At 46.6% G+C, this 19,171-nt stretch overlaps 1 protein-coding gene and 1 long non-coding RNA gene across 8 annotated transcripts in view; one reads left to right on the top strand and one right to left on the bottom strand.

The window, feature by feature from the left end:
• Window positions 1-19,171, bottom strand: part of ADTRP (androgen dependent TFPI regulating protein) — a 69,378-nt gene that overhangs the window by 7,981 nt on the left and 42,226 nt on the right. The window contains exons 4-6 of one of the 2 annotated variants that reach the window (XM_069563062.1): window positions 17,865-17,980; window positions 5,260-5,411; window positions 3,445-5,039 (exon numbers count right to left, since the gene is read on the bottom strand). In XM_069563062.1, the coding sequence (XP_069419163.1) occupies window positions 5,020-5,039; window positions 5,260-5,411; window positions 17,865-17,980 (288 nt within the window). In that variant the 3' untranslated portion in view covers window positions 3,445-5,019. Of the gene's footprint in view, window positions 1-3,444; window positions 5,040-5,259; window positions 5,412-17,864; window positions 17,981-19,171 lie in introns of those variants that run through there. The other variant, XM_069563060.1, reaches the window with a different exon arrangement.
• The window catches only part of LOC138425313 (uncharacterized), a 168,662-nt gene that overhangs the window by 113,221 nt on the left and 36,270 nt on the right, over window positions 1-19,171 (top strand). For 2 of the 6 annotated variants that reach the window (XR_011251164.1, XR_011251165.1), the window contains one exon: window positions 11,424-11,546. The exons of the other annotated variants lie outside the window; for them this stretch is intronic. This is a non-coding gene — a long non-coding RNA (uncharacterized lncRNA). The remainder of the gene's footprint in view (window positions 1-11,423; window positions 11,547-19,171) is intronic. 6 annotated transcript variants of the gene reach the window in all.

The raw sequence follows: 19,171 nt of genomic DNA, 5'->3' as shown, positions 1-19,171 counted from the left end.
TTTGAGCACGACTACTGGAGAGACACCCGCATGTGACCTGGGTCCTAAGGGATACTTCTTGATCACCTGGTGGCTGGCTGGTGACCCCCAGGGAGGGTAGCTCAGGATTTCAGTAGCAGAGATTCCAATTAATTTTAGCCTCAATTAGCCTGACCTCCCATTTCACTCTGTAAGTTCTTTAGCAACTACACTGCTAAGCTGCTAAGTCGCTTCAGTCGTGTCCGACTCTTCGTGACCCCATGGACTGCAGCCCACCAGGCTCCTCCCTCCATGGGATTCTCCAGGCAAGAGTACTGGAGTGGGGTGCCATCGCCTTCTCCAATGCATGAAAGTGGAAAGTGAAAGGGAAGTCGCTCAGCCGTGTCCGACTCTCCACGACCCCATGGACTGCAGCCCACCAGGCTTTTCCGTCCATGGGATTCTCGAGGCAAGAGTACTGGAGTGGGGTGCCATCGCCGTCTCCAATGTAGAAGAAACTACACTACCTCTGTCAATTTCGTTCTGTTAGGTGGTTGCTCCCACTCCAGTGTTCTTGCCTGGAGAATCCCAGGGACAGAGGAGCCTAGTGGGCTGCCGTCTATGGGGTGCACAGAGTCAGACACGACTGAAGCGACTGAGCAGCAGCAGCAGCAGCAGCAGCAGCAGCAGCAGCAGCAGCAGCAGCAGCAGCAGCAGCAGCAGGTGGTTGCTACTTTTAACCACCTTCAGCTGGGGAAAACTGATAATGTATGCATGCCGTTCAGGAGATGATTGGAATATCCACACAGAAAAGAAGGTTACTGATTTTTCCTTGGTGAGAATGAAATTATTACGGCAATAGTAATAATGTAATTATTACGGCAGTAGTGACTAATCCTGTGTGCCAGACCCTATTCTTGGCAGTTGACACTTCCCAAGTCATTTCTGATCCTCCAGAATCCTATGAGGAGGGAACTAAAATTGTCTCCATGATGCATAAGAGAAAAACAGAATGCGAGGACATGGAGTGCCTTGCCCAGGGTCACAGGTCTGTAAGTGCTGAGCCCAAAGGAGGAGCCCAGGCAATCAGGCACAGAAGTTTTCTCCTAACCACTGCCTCCCACCACATCATCAAAGCACTCCTCTCAATTTCTGTTCTCATCCAAGGAAGCTCAGGCTGTGGGAAAGGCCAGAAACAGAGTTAGCCCTCAATTCAGATGGAGGAGCTGGCTACCTACACGTTTCCATACATCTAGAACAGAGGGCTTGGAGAGGGACTCAGAGGTAGGAGGAGGAGGTGTTGTTCAAGCCTGGCCAGGGTAAACAGTGGAAACAGTGTCAGACTTTATTTTTGGAGGCTCCAAAATCACTGCAGATGGTGACTACAGCCATGAAATTAAAAGGTGCTTACTCCTTGAAAGAAAAGTTATGACCAACCTAGATAGCATAATTCAAAATTAACCAGGACAGTCCTGGGCAGACGGAACTGTGCAATTGCCCTTCATACAGGTCATCTTATCACTGAGGACCTGAATGCATTAATGCAGATAGGTGAGCAAGAGTCAAGGCAGGGCCTAACTGAGACCCTTGTGAGCCTTCTGAAGACTCAGACTTTCATCTGTCAATTGAGGAAGACTTACAGAACTTTCAGGCTTCCCTGATAGCTCTGTTGGTAAAGAACCTGCCTACAATGCAGGAGACTCCAGTTCCATTCCTGGGTCAGGAAGATCCACTGCAGAGGGATAGGCTACCCACTCCAGCATTCTTGGGCTTCCCTGGCGGCTCAGCCAGTAAAGAATCTGCCTGCAATGCGGGAGATGTGGGTTCGGTCCTTGGGTTGGGAAGATTCCCTGGAGAAGGGAAAGGCTACCCATTCCTGTATTCTGGCCTGGAGAATTCCATGGACTACACAGTCCTTGGGATTGCAAAGAGTCAGGGATGACCAGTGACTTTCACTTTCACTTCGTTTACAGGGCTTTCAGCAGAATCAGTTCAGTTCAGTCGCTCAGTCGTGTCCGGCTCTTTGCGACCCCAGGAATTGCAGCACGCCAGGCCTCCCTGTCCATCACCAATTCCTGGAGTTCACTCAGACTCATGTCCATCGAGTCGGTGATGCCATCCAGCCATCTCATCCTCGGTCGTCCCCTTCTCCTCCTGCCCTCAATCCCTCCCAGCATCAGAGTCTTTTCCAATGAGTCAACTCTTCACATGAGGTGGCCAAAGTACTGGAGTTTCAGCTTTAGCATCATTCCTTCCAAAGAAATCCCAGGGCTGATCTCCTTTGGAATGGACTGGTTGGATCTCCTTGCAGTCCAAGGGACTCTCAAGAGTCTTCTCCAACACCACAGTTCAAAAGCATCCATTCTTCGGTGCTCAGCCTTCTTCACAGTCCAACTCTCATATCCATACATGACCACAGGAAAAACCATAGCCTTGACTAGACAGACCTTAGTCAGCAAAGTAATGTCTCTGCTTTTGAATATGCTATCTAGGTTGGTCATAACTTTTCTTTCAAGGAGTAAGCACCTTTTAATTTCATGGCTGCAATCACCATCTGCAGTGATTTTGAAGCCTCCAAAAATAAAGTCTGACACTGTTTCCACTGTTTCCCCATCTATTTCCCATGAAGTGATGGGACTGGATGCCATGATCTTCGTTTTCTGAATGTTGAGCTTTAGGCCAACTCTTTCACTCTCCACTTTCACTTTCATCAAGAGGCTTTTTAGTTCCTCTTCACTTTCTGCTATAAGGGTGGTGTTATCTGCATATCTGAGATTATTGATATTTCTCCCGGCAATCTTGATTCCAGTCTGTGCTTCTTCCAGCCCAGCATTTCTCATGATGTACTCTGCATAGAAGTTAAATAAGCAGGGTGACAATATACAGCCTTGACATACTCCTTTTCCTATTTGGAACCAGTCTGTTGTTCCATGTCCAGTTCTAACTGCTGCTTCCTGACCTGCATACAGATTTCTCAAGAGGCAGGTTAGGTGGTCTGGTATTCCCATCTCTTTCAGAATTTTCCACAGTTTATTGTGATCCACACAGTCAAAGGAAATAAAGCAGAAATAGATGTTTTTCTGGAACTCTTGCTTTTTCCATGATCCAGCAGATGTTGGCAATTTGATCTCTGGTTCCTCTGCCTTTTCTAAAACCAGCTTGAACATTAGGAAGTTCAGCAAAATAGGAAGTGAGAAATGTTTTCACATGTTTAGTTCTGTTTAGTTGTAGGTGATTTAACTGTTCACTGGGGACATGGCTAGCTTCCCAGGTGGCTCAGTGGTAAGGAATCTGCCTACTAATGCAGGAGACTCAGGAGACGCAGTTTCAATCCCTGGGTCGGGAAGATTCCTTAGAGTAGGAAATGGCCACCCACTCCTGTATTCTTGCCTGGAAAATCCCATGGACAGAGGAGCCTGGTGGGCCACGGTCCACAGGGTCACAAACAGTTGGACATGACAGAGTGAATGAACATGCAAGCCAGTGTTCACTGCCATTGGAATTTTATGTGATCTAATTTCTCTTTTAATTTCTTATTGAACCAGTTATAATTAAGATCAGTTCAGAATATAACACATCCTATTCCAGTGCTACATAGAATTCATATATAATACCCATTCTATTCTTAAGGAGTTAAAAATCTAGAGAGAAGAGAAAAACACAGCCACTGATGGTAGTGTCTGTCGCTAACATGAATATTCACATATGCATGATGCAAATGAGTGACCACATGTTGACACTAACTCGTTTGCTGGGGTTTTTGCTTGTTAAAAGGGCTTTGTGTTGAAAACAGCAATTTCAATTATATGAATGCAGTGACAATTGTGTTTTTTTAAATTCAATAAAATGTTTAAAAGTCACTGTAGCCTGTCAATTTTAAAATTAATCCTATTGAACTCAATACAATTGATTTAAAAAGTTATTGTTCTCTAAGCTCTGAGTAATCACTTTTTTTCTCTGCACATTTTCTGCCAAGTTTTAAATGGATTAGTTTTCTTCCTCCCTTTCTTTTTTTTTTAATATAGATTTTGGGAAGGCATCAAAAACCTCCCCAGAACTTCAGGAAGCCAAAACTAGTTAGAATCAGAAGTCAGCACATCTGAAATGTCAACACTCTTTTTTTTTTTTTCCTGGATAATTTCCTGTGATTTGAAATCCTGATTTTTTGTGTAATTTTTAGTATTTCATTTTTTTCTTTTAAAGTGTTTACTTTCAAGGAGAATATTGCCTTTGAGGCTTTCTTAACCAGTTAAATTCTCCAAGAGTCGAAAATATGTGAAAAAGCCAGGCTGTATGCTTATTTCTCCAGGGTCTCAGTCTCCTCTCAGAAATAGACACTCTTGTACTGAACCTTCAGACTGTTGGTTTTTCTTTTTAATTTTTTTGCATACACAGGCTTATGTTTTCACACCAGTTCATAGATTGGGCGGAAGATGCCACTTCTATTTTAATAGAACAGAATGGCTCGTGGGTGTGTGGTGGGGGACTGTGTGTGACTCTTGCCTTCCTTATGTACAAAATCAGAATGGAATTCCTGCACTTCTCCTGGGGTAGGTAACAAATCATGGATATTTCGCAACCTGACTTTTCCGTGGTTACTTTTCCAAAAGAAAATATTCTGGGGGTGGGAGCAGTAGGGGGAGCAGGGAGGAGAATGAAATCTTTCACTTTAAAACCAACTAAGTTGGGCTTATTTTTTTGCTATGAAGAAGCAACGTAGTTCTGCCTGCCTATAATTAGAAAGCTCAGCTCTCTGACATACTCACATTGCCTAAAACCTCCAACGAGAATTCTGATCTCAAGTACAGGGTGTGATTTTACCTGATGAACACTTTACTGAAGTCTGAGAAGCAACCTAGTGGGAGAGGGCTGGTAACTCTTCAGGGAAGGCACAGCTGAGGGCGGGAGGAGCTCAGGTCACCTGGACCCATTTCAGTCGAAGAAGAAATCTTGACATTGAAGAGCTTGTGAATCTCAAGTCCTCACTCAAGAGAGGGAGGTTCTGAGTCCATTTTTTCATGGAGGGGATGGTGACACCATGCTCTTTGGATCCAAAGCTCTCTAAACAAGATGGCGTTTAGCTGTAAAGTTAAATGAGGTGTCGTTTGGAGGGGCAATGGGGGAGATGATTTGATGGGGTCTTTTGACAAAGTGGGAACTTCCCCCAGGCTTTTTCCTACTTTGGACAAAGGCATCAAACATTACTGCCTTCTGCTTTACTTGGGTATCCTTCTGTTTTCAGGAGGAGTAAAGACACATAACAAAGAAATGTTTCTGTAGGTAAAAGAGAAAAGCACTGACCCCATTTCCAGTGGTTGAGCTTCTCTCCAAATAGGTAGATGCCGATGATAAAGATGTGGCTGAGAGAGAACAAGGCTGCTAGACCCACTGGGCTGAGTTTGGCAAACACAGGATATACCCATGTACCCGTCTCAGAGTAGATCCACAGGGTCCTGCAAAAAACGACAAATCACAATGGTTAGGGCAGCAACAGGGAGAAAGCCGTAGTCGCTTCAAGACCAATGAGATCCTGGAATCCAGGCAGAGGAAAAGAAGCCCCAGGGGACATTTTTTTTTAACAGCTGAGGTGTTTTCTGAAGCTACAGAAGTGAGTATTTCTTGGATAACTAGACTGTTTTATGCACTGGGCTGGGCTGTTTTACCCAATCCATTAAAATTCAACGATTGTAAAAGAATATGGGAAAATATTGTACACATCATTAGCTAAACAAAATGTAAAAGAACATGGATTATTTCTTCCCCTGAGAGATGTGACCTGCTGAGACATTGAACTTGCTAAGATGGTGCCCAATATGCTCACTCTCAGCCAGATAAGTGGGGTTTGCTTTTCTGTACCTAAGAGTTCAATGTGGCTTTCTATTAGCTCCCCCAAGCCCGTTGGGGTAGGAGGGGTAGAGATCGAGCACTACTACTCTAATACAATAGGCCTGGGGTTTAATTGCTGGCCTCGATTTCAGCTCGGGGAAATAGCCATAGGTAGAGTATTAAGTAGGAATGGATGGATCTCCAGGAGGCTCAGATTTTGTTCTTGTGAGGATAGAATATAAGTCATTTCTGTCAGCCAAGAGAAGGAAAAGAAATGCTAGCAGAGGAGCCGTGATGTCTAAGTGAAGCCTAAAAATGCAGTTTACTGGAAACAAACTGCGTCAGAAGATGCCAGAGTCTGAAATAACTCCTTAAATATGAGGAAGATGATATAGCAGCTACAGTTTATAGCTGGTTAAGAGTGCAGAATGTGGAATCAGGCTTCTGTGATTCGGGTCCTAGTTCTGCTTCCTACCAGCCATGCTGCCTTCACTAATTTATTAAGCTTTCCTCTCCCCCTAAGCTCTGTATAAAGTGGGGGTGCCCAGGGCATACACTTTATAAGGCTATTGTAAAGATTAAGGGTGTTAATTTAACACATGCAAATTACACACAACAGTGTCTGGCATATCGTAAGCATTCTATAAGAGTTTAAAAGCTTCTCTTCTCCAAGGAATGGCACAGCGGGCATGCCTCAGCAATTTCTTTATGGCTATTTATCCCTTATAAAACTTAGCACAGCCTAGCTTATGCTTCAGAAACGATGTTCAGATTTGGATATCCCAGGTTGTCATAGGAGTTCAGATGGAGGAATGAAAATTGTGCACTTAATTCACCTTTTAGAACCCAAGCATTGTTGGTAGTTTCGAATAGTTTGTCAAATGCTTTGTTGGAAGAGAGAAGGGCTAATATCAGGGCCAGGACTAGGGTGAGGTGAGGGAGGTGAACCTAAGTTCACCTCTAGTATCAAAGGACACAACCAACAGAATATAAAAGGCAACTTACAGAATGGGAAAAAATATTTACAAATCATGCATCTGATAAAAGATTATTATCCGGAATATGCAAATATATAAAGAACTCCTAGAACTCAACAGGAAATAAAAAATCCAATGAAAAATGGAAAAAGGACTTGAATAGATCTCTCAATAAAGAAGATATACATGTGGTCAACAAATGCAGGAAAAGATACTCAGTGTCACAAATCATTAGGGAAATGTGAATTAAAACTGCGGTCAGATACTACCTTCATGCTCATTAGACTGTCTTCTATTAAAAAAAAAGAAAGAAAACACATCAAGTGTTGAAGAGAATGTGCAGAAATTGGAACCCCTGGGCACTGTTGTCGGTGGGAATGTAAAATGGTGTAACTGCTATCAGTGTGGCAGTTCCTCAAAAAATTAAACCTAGAATTACCATATGATCCAGCAATTCCACTTCTGGGCACAGACTCAAAAGAATTGAAAGCAAAGACTCAGAGATATTTGTACTCCTATGTTCTATGAGTACCAGCATTACTCACAATAATTAAAATATGAGAGCAACCCAAGCGTCCATTTAAGGATGAACAGATAAAGTGTGGTACAGGTGCACACACACAATGAAATATTATGCAGCCCTTGCATGCGTGTGTGCTGAGTCATTTCAGTCGTGCCCGACTCTGCAGCCCACCAGGCTCCTCTGTCCATGAGATTCTCCAGGCAAGAATACTGGAGTGTGTTGCCATGCCCTCCTCTAGGGGATCTTCCCGACCTAGGGGTCAAACCCACATCTCTTAAGTCTCCTGCATTGCAGGCAGATTCTTTACTGCTGAGCCGCCGGGGAAGCCCTATGGCACCCTCAAAAGGAAGGAAATCCTGACATGTGCTACAACATGAATGGAACTTGAGAATACTAGGTAAGATACGCCAGTCACAAAGGGGCAAATAAATACTGTATGATTCCACTTATGTCAAGTGCTTAGGGTCATCAAACGCAGAGACCAAGCAGAATGGGGCTGAGGGGAGGAGGGAATGGGGAGTTTCTGTGTAAGGAGTACAAAACTTCAGTTTGGGAAGAAAAGCATTCTGGAAAAGGATAGTGGTAATGGGCACAACAGTGAGAATGTCTTTAGTGCCCCTGAGCTGTGTACTTGGAATGGTAAATTTCATGCTGTGTGTGTCCCTCGTTTTGGCCCTGCTGCCGCCGCTCTGCTGCCCTGGACTTGTCTAGATGCTGCTTTCATGTCCTCAAAACAGGACTGGATTGAAAACAATAACAGTTATTAGCGTTATGACTAATGCTGGAATTCTGTGACACGTGTATCCCATGGGTGCATTCTAGGACGCCCATGCCACTTCTTTCGTGCCTGGCTGCATTGCATGACAGGACAGAGAAAGGGAAAGAAAGGAACATTTTAGGGACAGAAAGCAAATACCCTCAGGTACCTAGGGCCAGGCGTTTGGGGTCGGTGAGGAGCTCCAAACAGACTCCAAACGGCTTGCATCATTTCGTTTGCTTTGTTTACTTCCTAGAGTTGAATTCAGGGCTTCCTAGTTTCCATGCACATTTATATAAGATAGTCTACAAATAAGGACGTTCCCCTAGAGTTCCCCTGGAAAGTTTCTGTTTATTTACTTTTTGTTTCCTCCAGAGTAAGGTTTGTAAAGGAAAGTTCCTGAGGCAAGTTAATGAAGTCTGTGCTTTCCCAGAGAAGGTGCAGAGAAAGTTTTAAGTGTGATAACTGACGGCGGGGAAAGTAATGTAAATACAAATAGAGTGTCAGGGGAGATGGCAGTCAATTTAATGCAGGGCGGTCCGCAGAGAGGCTTGAGTGCAGAGATAGCCATGCTCAGGTGCTATTACCTCTTTATGGCTTGCCAGAATATATGTAAAAAGGGAAGAAAGAGAGGGAGGGAGAGACGGAAGGAGAGGGCGGAAGATGGGAGGCATGGGGGAGGGAGGGAGAGGCACTCAGCCTGTGTGCAGCTGAATCGTCCTGGTTCTCCCCCTCAGTGTTAGGTCCTCCCTGGTGGTGGTGGTGGTGGTGGTTTAGTTGCTCAGTCGTGTCTGACTCTTGCGACTCCATGGGCTGTAGCCCGCCAGGCTCCTCTGTCCGTGGGATTTTCCAGGCAAGAATACTTCAGTGGATTGCCATTTCCTTCTCCGGGGCCGGCCCAGCAATCGAACCCAGGTCTCCTGCACTGCAGGCAGATTCTTCACCACCCGAGCCATGAGGGAAGCCCCAGGTCCTCCCTAGATACCAATCTGATTCCATGGAATCCTATTTAGGTATTTCTGCAGGGCACTCATTTCATGATTTCAATCCAGGCTCCTTCATTCCGTCCACTTTCCATACTGCAGTAACTCAATAATGTCTCTAAAAGAGAAATACCTATTAGCACTCCCCCTCCTCCCAGGGGATCCACATTGATTTAGGAAAATGCCCACGCTCCTCCCCCAGCCTACTTGGCCATGACCTGTCCACCCGGCCACCCATCTGTCCTCAGATCTGCAGCCCGACCGTTACGGACCCATTTCTGTTTCTTGAACGGACCAAGCTCTCCAGCTTCTGCACCCTGCTATCGTCTCTGGAACAACTCTGACCTTCACCGTTCCTAGGCACACTTCTTACTCTGTCCCTAGCTGGATCTCCCTCACGTTTGAATTTCAGCTTAAAAGTTCATTTCTCCAGAAAAAGTTTCCTGCCCATTCTTCCCACAGTTCCCACCACCCCCATCCGATTAGGCTGCCATGCCATGCGCTCCCCCGACCGTGAATTTACCCTGGTCTCATATTCGTCTGTCTTCCTTCAGGGATTCTGGGAGCTCTATGAGGACAGGGATTTTATCTGATATGTGTTATCTGTTTCCCAAGTTCCTTATTTTTAAATAAATGACTGTTGAGGTGGCACTATGAACACCAGTGTTTCCTTTTAACTGCTGTTCGCTGTGGCTTCTACAGGCAGGCCTTGGCTGCTGACACATCAGGAACACCGCAGAAGTGTAAACAGTAGCCTTTCAAATAGCAGTTAATTGGCTGCTCATTTTATTAATACTTTGAAGAGGCCAATGCTTCTGACCCTCAGTTCGGCAATGAATACTGTATATGGAGCTGTCTGCCGTGTGAATCTATGTGAGTCAGGCTAGGAGGGCATAACGTGGTAGCCAAACATTAATCTTTTATAATCTCCTCATCCTAAATCTTGTAGCATCAAATGATGATCATGAAATTTGTATTTTCTGTATCTTATCAATAGTGGAAGTCTGTTGGGTTAGAGGTTAGTAGATAACTAAGGGTTTGGTCGGCTGCAGGCCCATAATTCTCAACGTTTTAATTCTCATGTCATATCTTTCGAGACCAGCAGAATAAACAGAATGATAGGAGCCTCTGGTTCCATGTTTTTGTAGACTTCATAAATAACCCTGTGAGAGGGTCACAGTTACATCTGATGCCAGAAAGCAAGCACAGTCTGCATTCACATTTTGCAAATAAATTCGACAAGTTAGCAGAAGACTTCCTGCACTGAAAATGCCCCTGAGAACTTGTTACCTGGTGACTACTTTGCATGGAGGTGGAGCTGGTACTGACTTCGAAACTCCTGCCTCAGTTCACCTATCTGTCCAGGGTTTCTGTTCCTAACGAAATATGAAGGATGATAGCTTCCCAGGTGGTTCAGTCAGTAAAGAATCCGTCTGCTATGCAGGAGACCCAGGTTTGATCCCTGGGTCAGGAATATCCTCTGGAGAAGGAAATGGCAACCCACTCCAGTATTCTTGCCTAGAGAATTCCATGGACAGAGGAGCCTGGCAGGCTACAGTCCATGGGGTCACAAAGAGTCGGAGACGACTGAGCTACTAACGCTCACTTTCCTAGTTTTAATAACTACCAGAGTTAAATTTTTTTAAAATATAAAGTTGTGAAGTTCTACTAGTGCCCTAAAAATAAATTTCCTGCATGATTTACTTTCAAATAAATCTTAGGTGGGAAGCAAAAAGCATAAATAAACAAACAATAATTTTTTTTTAAAGGAGTGAAAAGAAACTGTGAAGCTAGAGTGTTAGATAAACAGTTTACCTGGATGGATGTTTAAAATATCAGCATTAATGAGAGTTGTTGGGGGTGGCAGCCTCTTCATAGCATTTAAAACTGTTGTCTACCCTCGCTGGAAGGCTCCCTTCTGCCTCAAAGATTCCTCCTCCTTCAGGGGCATGGGGTTCTTGCATCTTCCTGGTTTTCTACCATCTGGTCATTCTTGGCTACTTTGTGGCCCCTTCGGCCCTTAGAGGAGGGCGTTTCCTCAGCCTTGGCTGCCTACTTCTTTCCTCTTCCCTCTGTCGCTTCTTAAGAAACCTCATCCCACCACGGGGGCTCCACTTCCTGCATCTCCACAGTCCCACCTCCTTGGAGACTGCCAGGTCTGCACTTCCAATTGCAAGTTCCTCTAGACAAGTGGCTCATCTTTGACTGAAGATTTAGAGTTGTCTTTAGGGCGTTAGTCACTCAGCCATGACTCTTTGTGGCCCCATGGACTGAATGTAGTCCACCAGTCTCCTCCGTCCATGGAATTCTCCAGGCAAGAATACTAGAGTGGGTAGCCATTCCCTTCTCCAGGGGCTCTTCCCGACACAGTGATTGAACCTGGGTCTTCTGCATTGCAGGCAGATTCTTTACCATCTGAGCCACCAGGCTGAGTCCAGAGTTGCCTTGGGGATTCTAAAAATTCTGATGCCCAGGACATATCCTGAACCAATTAAACCAGAATCTTCTGGAATGGGACCCAGGTATGGGCTTTTAAATTGGCTTCTTAACATTATACCCCAAAACTATTTATTTTCTAACTTTTCCATATCTTCACCAACTGAAAATCCTGAGAATTCTCCTTGATTTTTCCTTTTCATTAGCCTACTACACACCAATCAATCCATAAAACCCCATTCTGTTCCACCAACAATATATCTCAGGTATGTCCCTCATTCCTAATTGTACAGCTACATCCCTTTTCAACCTCTTCTTATCTCTTACTTTTGTAACAGGCATTTTGGGAGAGCAGGAGTTGAGATTTGCACAGGAAGAATGAAAAGTGTAGACACTCATTTCCACGCCTAGCCCTCCATTTCCATTCCTCTTCAATTTGCATACAGGCTGGCCTGGACCCCAGATCCTGATAACAGGAGAAGCTGTGTGACATCTTCATATTTATTTTCCTATATTAATTTACATGAGGGCTAAGGAGTTCTTCTGTGGAAAATGAGGCTAGGATTCTGACCCCAACTTTGTAGGCTGTAAAACAATGGTGCCATCTAGATGGTCCTGGCCTAAGGGGAAATGGTCACAGTGGCTCTGGGAGGGAATTTACACAGTGCACCAGAGGGAGTAGAAGAGGATTATTGGTGCATGTATAACAAGGAGGCTGGTCCTGGAACTCAGCTCAGTTCGCCCTTCTAGCAGTTTCTAACGTCTTCTCTGGGTAAGATGTCTGTGTGTGTAACTATGCATGTGTAAATGGGTGCAGAAACTTAGAGGGTTATTACACCCGAGTGAACACAGAACAGAAGAAAAAAATCATTTCTTTCCCCATAAGAACTGCAGTTGAGCAGTGACTTTCCAGATCTCTCTCCCCAGGCTGGGTTATAGCTGCCTATCTGTGTGACACTTGCGCCTGGCATGGAATACCAGACACGCTGGCAGAGACACCTACTGCACCAGCGGATTTCTGGTCTATCAAGAGCAAGGTGCTGGTGTGCTGCAGGCAGCTGGGGCTGCTGCAGTAGCAGCAGCACCATCCTACTTCTGCCAACAGCGGAGACTGATGGGCAGGGGCAGTGTGGGCCGGGACAGCGGCGGGGCGGTAAGCTGACCTTAAGGCAGGTCCCAGTGGGGGTGTTGGATCCTGGAGGTTGGGTACTGTGACTTTACAGTCCATGAGGGAGAGGAATGCTCAGGACAGTGTACACAGGGCCATGTGTGAACGCTCACTGAGTTATTAAGATCCCTTGGAGATGGAGGTCTTGGAGGACTAGGCCCCTTGCAGAAGGATGTTCCAAGCATCCAGACGTGGGGTGACACTGAAATTGTGAAATATCCGTGGATGGCGAATAAACCATTGCGGCTGAACTAGATGACTTCAGAGTCTTCTGGATGACTTTTTATTTGGACATTGCTTGATTCTTGCTTTCTACGTCTTGCCGCTTCAATCCATTATAGGTACTGTTGTCAAGATAGTTTTTTTAAAGCATGACTCTCTGGCCAAGTTACAACTCTCACTGCTAACGGCACGGCAAACAAACAGCAGCAATAGGCACATCTCACATAGTCCATAGCGTGTCCAACCCCGTCCAGCCTGCCATCTGCAAGACTGTGAGCTGGCAGTTTCAGGGTCATTTCCTGTTAGTTTCTTTCACTAGTAGGTCCGGCTAAAGTGAAACCATTGCTTTCACATGATCTGTGTCCTCTTGGCTTTGCATTGGGTTGTGTTGTTCAGTTTCTCTCTCTCTTTTTTTTTTTTTTGCTGCTCCAACCCAGCCAGTCCTTGAGGGCCCAGATCCAACGACACCTTTGATGAAGTCCTTCCCACATGGCCCAGCCAGATGTAACCGCTCCTCCTTGTGTTCCTGTTGGCTCCTTGTACTTGTTATGACATTTTATCACTTCCTATCTTGTGTTCTTATAATTTGTATGCATGGCTCATCTCCACTTATTAAGTACAAACCCCCTCCAGGCTGGGGCTTGGCCTTATGTAACTTTGCTTTTCCCAGCAGGACCAGTCCTGTGTTAGGGGAAATATTTGTTCAATAAAAGAGTGAATAAAAGCCAGCAGGAGGAACATTTCTGTTTTTCTGCTCTTCAGCACAGCCTCAGAGAGAGTTAGGTGAGGTGTTCCGGGGCGAGAGAGAAGGGAGGAGTGAGTGGGCCACCATATTTATAGATGACTAATGCTTTCCAAAGGAAATGAAAGATTTACAGTTATTACTACTTTGCGAAGCTTTATTTTCCCTCTTCGGGGCCAACCCTCCAATTTTGCAATCTGAAAAATAACAAAAAAGCAAGTGCCACATAGGAGGCCGTCCCCATGGTCTTGGGGACTATTTTTAAGTCATTGTAATGTGGTTTCAGCAGAGAAATGCTTCCCTGGGTCAGGGTTGTTGCCATTTTTTTGACTCATGTTGGTTTCCCACGCTCTCTCTGGCTCGGGACCATATTCTTTACCTCATTCCTGCTATGCAGTTTCCCTATTTGAGCATCCAAACAGACATGCCTGACAGATGACCCTAAAATATCTCCATGGATATCCACAGTCTGTGGGACCTTGTTGATGGCCATCTGTGGCTGAGAAGGCCCATGTGCCCCCCAGAGTGTTATGTAAGGGTGGAGGCAGCTGGCAGCAATGAATCTGAGCTCCCCTGGCGAGGCAACAGCCAGAGTGGGGAGCTGTCAAACAGGAGGGCAGCAGAGAAAGCTGGCGTACAGGTGCCTTTGGTCCATTCCAGCAAAAATGAGGCCTACTGTCCAGAGTGCTGATTTTGTACTTCCTTAACGATTTGTTATTGTTGTTTCATCACTAAATTGTGTCCGACTCTTTCATGACCTTGTGGACTGTAGCCCCCCAGGCTCCTCTGTCTGTGGGTTTTCCCTGGCAAGAATACCGGAGCAGCTTGCTATTTCCTTCTCCAGGGGATCTTCCCGACCCAGGGGTCGAACTGCTATCTCTTGCATTGGCAGGCAGCTTACTTACCCATGAGCCACCTGGGAAGCCTCTCATTAACGATAAGAAAACCCAAATCCCAAATCACTTCAACTCCCTGTCAGGGTCCACCAGCCTACATTTCTGCGGGTGATAGGGCTCCATCCCTTCCCTTCATTTGCTCCATTATTTCACGGTAACGTACAGTTTGAGCACAGACCCAAGAATGACTTCATGCAAGCTTTTAGACTCTAGAGATGATGGTAAAACTGTTTGCATTCTCACCCTCTAGCAATTAGTAGCGTATGTTTTACACAGTGTTAGTCCAGGCTTCTCTGCCATGGGATTCTCCAGGCAAGAATACTGGAGTGAGTTGCCATTCCCTTCTCCAGGGGATCTTCCAGACTCAGGGATCGAACCTGGGTGTCCCATATTGCAGGCAAATTCTTTACCATCTGAACCGCCAGGGAAGCCCCACACAGGGAGTGAACAAATTCTTGGCCATCTGAATACACTGAAAAGAGAACTGGATTTGAAAGTCCTTGATTTAAGTCTCAGCTTTGATTTTCCCTCGCCATGTGACCTTGGCCATGTCATGTTTAATCCGCTGAGCCTTCCACCACCCACCCTCTCTGATTCTGTTTGGAGATTGATTGCTATCGCCATCTGTAAGCCAACATCAACTCTCCTGAGTTACTGCAAATGCCACAGACCGGCTTCCCTGTCTTGTTCCTCTTTAATTTCCACACTTTTCAACCAGAATCATCTTTCTAGTCACCTTTCTTCCACAAGCCACGTCATTTCACCTGTCTGCGAAAACTTTCACAGAGAAAACCCCTTCCGTTTAGAAGTCTGAACCCACTGATGCGGATCCTTGATCTAATTCCTTCCTGTCTTCCAGTTCAGCCACGCCCTCAGCTCCTCCAGCCTTTCAGACATGCCCTTCCCTCTGCCTGATGCTCTTTTCCACATGGCTGTTGACTTAACTTCTACTTATTCTTCGGGTCTCAGCTTAGACACTGCCTCCCTTGAGAAGCCAGTCCTCGACATCCCCCAGCACCCTGTGCTTGTCCCTCTGAGAGTCTCATCACCCTGTCTGACCATCGTCTCTTTTCCTTCCTCTGCCTCAGGCAGTTCTTGAAGGCAGCCTGGTATTTTGTACATCTGTGCGTCCTCATACCCTTGCTCAATGCCTGGCAGTGAGGAATAAGTGCCTTCTTGTTACACCTCCTTTCTCCAACACCCACATTCCCTGCATGTCAGGGTACATGCCCGGGCAGCTAAGAGCCAAACCCTCTTGACCACTGTGTTTCATCTTTATGGGCATCACAGTTTTCTCCAAATACCAGTGGCCTCAGGTGCTCTTTGACCTCCTGGGTTTCTGAGGAGAAAGAGTGAGGGTAGATATGAGGATTGATGATCAACTCCCAAGTCCTTAGGCAGAAAAAAATTAATAGACTAAAAATCCTATCTTATATACAAAGTCTCAAAGTTACCCTTGGCAAGAAAGAATAAAATCAGCTGAAAGTCCACCAAAAAAAAAAAAAAACCAGTATGGAAATTCATGTGCATAATCAACCAGCTACCATCCTGCTTCTTCTCAACACACACAAGAGAAAAAAATGAATCTTTTATGCATATGCTTACCCCACCCCAGGTCCTAGATATTCTGTAGTTAGGGATTTATTTCTTTGGTTAAGCCAGACTTAGAAAATACACAGTACATGTCCCACCACTCTCCAGTTCAGTTCAGTTCAGTCGCTCAGTCGTGTCCGACTCTTTGCGACTCCATGAATCACAGCACGCCAGGCCTCCCTGTCCATCACCAACTCCCGGAGTTTACCCAAACTCATGTGCATTGAGTCAGTGATGCCATCCAGCCATCTCATTCTCTGTTGTCCCCTTCTCCACCTGCCCCCAATCCCTCCCAGCATCAGAGTCTTTCCCAATGAGTCAACTCTTTGCATGAGGTGGCCAAAGTATTGGAGTTTCAGCTTTAGCATCAGTCCTTCCAATGAACACCCAGGACTGATCTCCCTTGGAATGGACTGGTTGGATCTTCTTGCAGTCCAAGGGACTCTCAAGAGTCTTTTCCAACTCTGCTCTCCAGTCACATGCTATTGGCAGATATTGATAGGTGATAGCACAAGTCTTTTAGGGCCCCAGAATCCTCCTCGACACCGTGTTCCAGACCTCAGCTACCAGCAGGTCCCCAATTTATGCTTTATTCTCTCAAAACGTCCTTTGTTAAAAGGCAGAGGCCCGGGCTAGTGAACAGTGTAGGTCAGTGGAGAGCTGGGGTGGATTTATTGAGCGAGTGATTTCTTAGGGACAGGAGAAACCTGAAGGGACTTTGTCCTCAGGGAAAGAAGGCTGCAGAAGTGTGGGAGGAACATATCCTGCAAAAGGGAAGGGAAGGCTAGCGAGGAACCAGCACCTGAGTTCCTGAGTTCTGGGCACAAAGCTCACGGCTCTAAGACAAAGGCTGGGGAAGCAGGTGCTGCTGGAGACCAAGCCTGTGGACTGTGTTCTCTTCCAGGCTTTTGTCTCTACCGGTGCACTGCCCTGGGGGAAACTTTCCCCCAGTGGGGGTTGGGGAGTTAGCCAGATTGGCAGATGTGAGAAGCTCAGGTGAGTCGAGGCTAGAGTAGGAACACCGTGATTTACATTCAATCTGCAGGTATTTTGCTTGGCACGCCCCACCCTGTAGAGCCAGAGCTTGGCCGTGGATGAGAAGGCTGTGGAACGGAAAGGGGGGTTTCCAGTTACCGGGTGCATGGCCAAGCACTTTCCCTTGACTACAGACATTGGGCAAAATTTCTGAGAATTAGTGTCGCCAGGTGGCTGAATGATGAAATCTAGGCCAGCTCCTTGAATTATCTCCCAGGCCTCCAGCTAGGCTGTTCTGCAAGCCCCTGGGCAGTTGCTCAAATGCCCTCTTGGTGCTCGAGTGCCAGATGTTGATGCAAATAAGCCCACGGTGATCCAGGCAAGCGGGATGGACCAAACCTTGGCTGCTCAATCTGTCAAATGACTTTTCAGATGGAATATGTTTGGATGCCCTAGCTCATTCAACCATTCAAACATTTTAATTACAGATGGAACCAAAGATCAATGTTTTTCTAGGGAAGGTAACATGCATAGCTTTACACTGATGAATTCTTCATGGAGGGGGTGGGAGAGCTCGTGACTTGCTGTGTGTGTGCATGCATGCATACCTGCGTATTCTCGGGCAAGTGATGTTTCCACGGGCGGCAAAAGCGAGCAATAAGATTCATTTTTTCTTGCAAATTAAAAGATGGTAAAACCCTTGCTGTCCCAAGATAAAGGCACGCTTATAGAACAGTGTGCTGCTTCTGGAATATTCCTCAGAGTCTGGAAACCAGTCCAAGTTGATTTTTCTCTCTGCCAGTCTTACCTGCTGACATAGGCGAGCCCAGCAGCAGTCAACAGAGTGAGTCCTTTCTTCCTCAACGGGTAGCAGTGTGGTCTGAGGATGACCTCGACTAGCGAGAAGGGCAGGATGAAAGTGTGCTGCAGGAGGAAGCGTGAGAGCTCGTCAAGTCAGGGAGCCCCAGCTGCCTGCAGCAACCCCTCCAATTCTCTCTTTCCCTCCAGTCTCCCCTCCTACATAGACACCAGATGAAACTTTCCAGAACTTGGCTTGGCTCTGCTCCTCAGATGCCAAGGGCTTACAGTGGGTCTCTACTGCCCGCCACATCGATCCGGACTCCTCTGTCTGACTACCAAGGCTCCTGGTAACACGCAACCACCCTTCTGGTCTTGCGTATTGCCTGCCTAACACACACACACACACACGCACGCACGCACGCACATGCAACACTCCGTCACCGACCCAGGCTGTTTCCTTCCCTCTTTGCACTCAGCGTGCCTGCTCCCCCTTCACACCCCTGTTCATGCCTCGACAGTCTGCGTGGAGCGTGTCCCCCCCTACCCCGCGCCCCTACCCGCCCGGGTTCATCTCGTCCACGCTGTTCGCAGCCAGCGCAGTCTTCCACGCGGCTGTCTCTGAATTTCCCTCTCGCTGGTTTCGCTCCCCCAGTGCCGCTGCATTTATACCCTGTGCCTGGAGTCTAGCACTCGCGCGTGTTCGTTGCCTCTGTGGGGGAGAGGCCTAGAAGCCATCAGCCCGTCTCTGCCCGCCGCGGGGCCCCTGGCTCCGTGGGACGGTCCTGCTGACAGTGACGGGTGCTGGGCAGGGGGCGGGGAGAGGCTCCTCTGAAAACCGTCCTCTCCCTGCGCCTTCCCTGCTTCACCTCCTTGTTTATAACCATCTGTTTTCTCACATCTTTCAAACTCTTGAACACTAGGTTTTACTAAACGACATAATCGCGGATGAGTGGTGTTTTCTGGCACAAAGACTGCCGTGTCCCACTCCACTCTGGTTTCCGGGAACTCATCTGGGAAAGGTGGCTGGAGTCTACTGGCAACGTCCTTTCATCTATTAAACGCGTTTATTCAGTTCCTCTGTGGTACTCTGTGCTTATTGGCAAACATCCCGCAGTGTTAGTATTTTACACTGTTTACGTTTAGAGCGAGCATCCCTCTTCCATCCCTGCTCCCCAGTTCCCTCAACTCTTGGGAGCCTCTCGCATCAATAGATGCATCCGCCAGCTCTATCCGAGCCCCACTGCTGAGCCCCGGCACAGCCGTGTCAGCACCTCAATCACAGCAGTGGCCGGGGCTTCGGAATGTCACAGAGCC

Source organism: Ovis canadensis, chromosome 20 (assembly GCF_042477335.2).
Source record: "Ovis canadensis isolate MfBH-ARS-UI-01 breed Bighorn chromosome 20, ARS-UI_OviCan_v2, whole genome shotgun sequence".
Classification (NCBI taxonomy): domain Eukaryota; kingdom Metazoa; phylum Chordata; class Mammalia; order Artiodactyla; family Bovidae; genus Ovis; species Ovis canadensis.
Note: the sequence above shows the minus strand (reverse complement) of the source record. Positions and strands in the feature narration are given on the sequence as shown.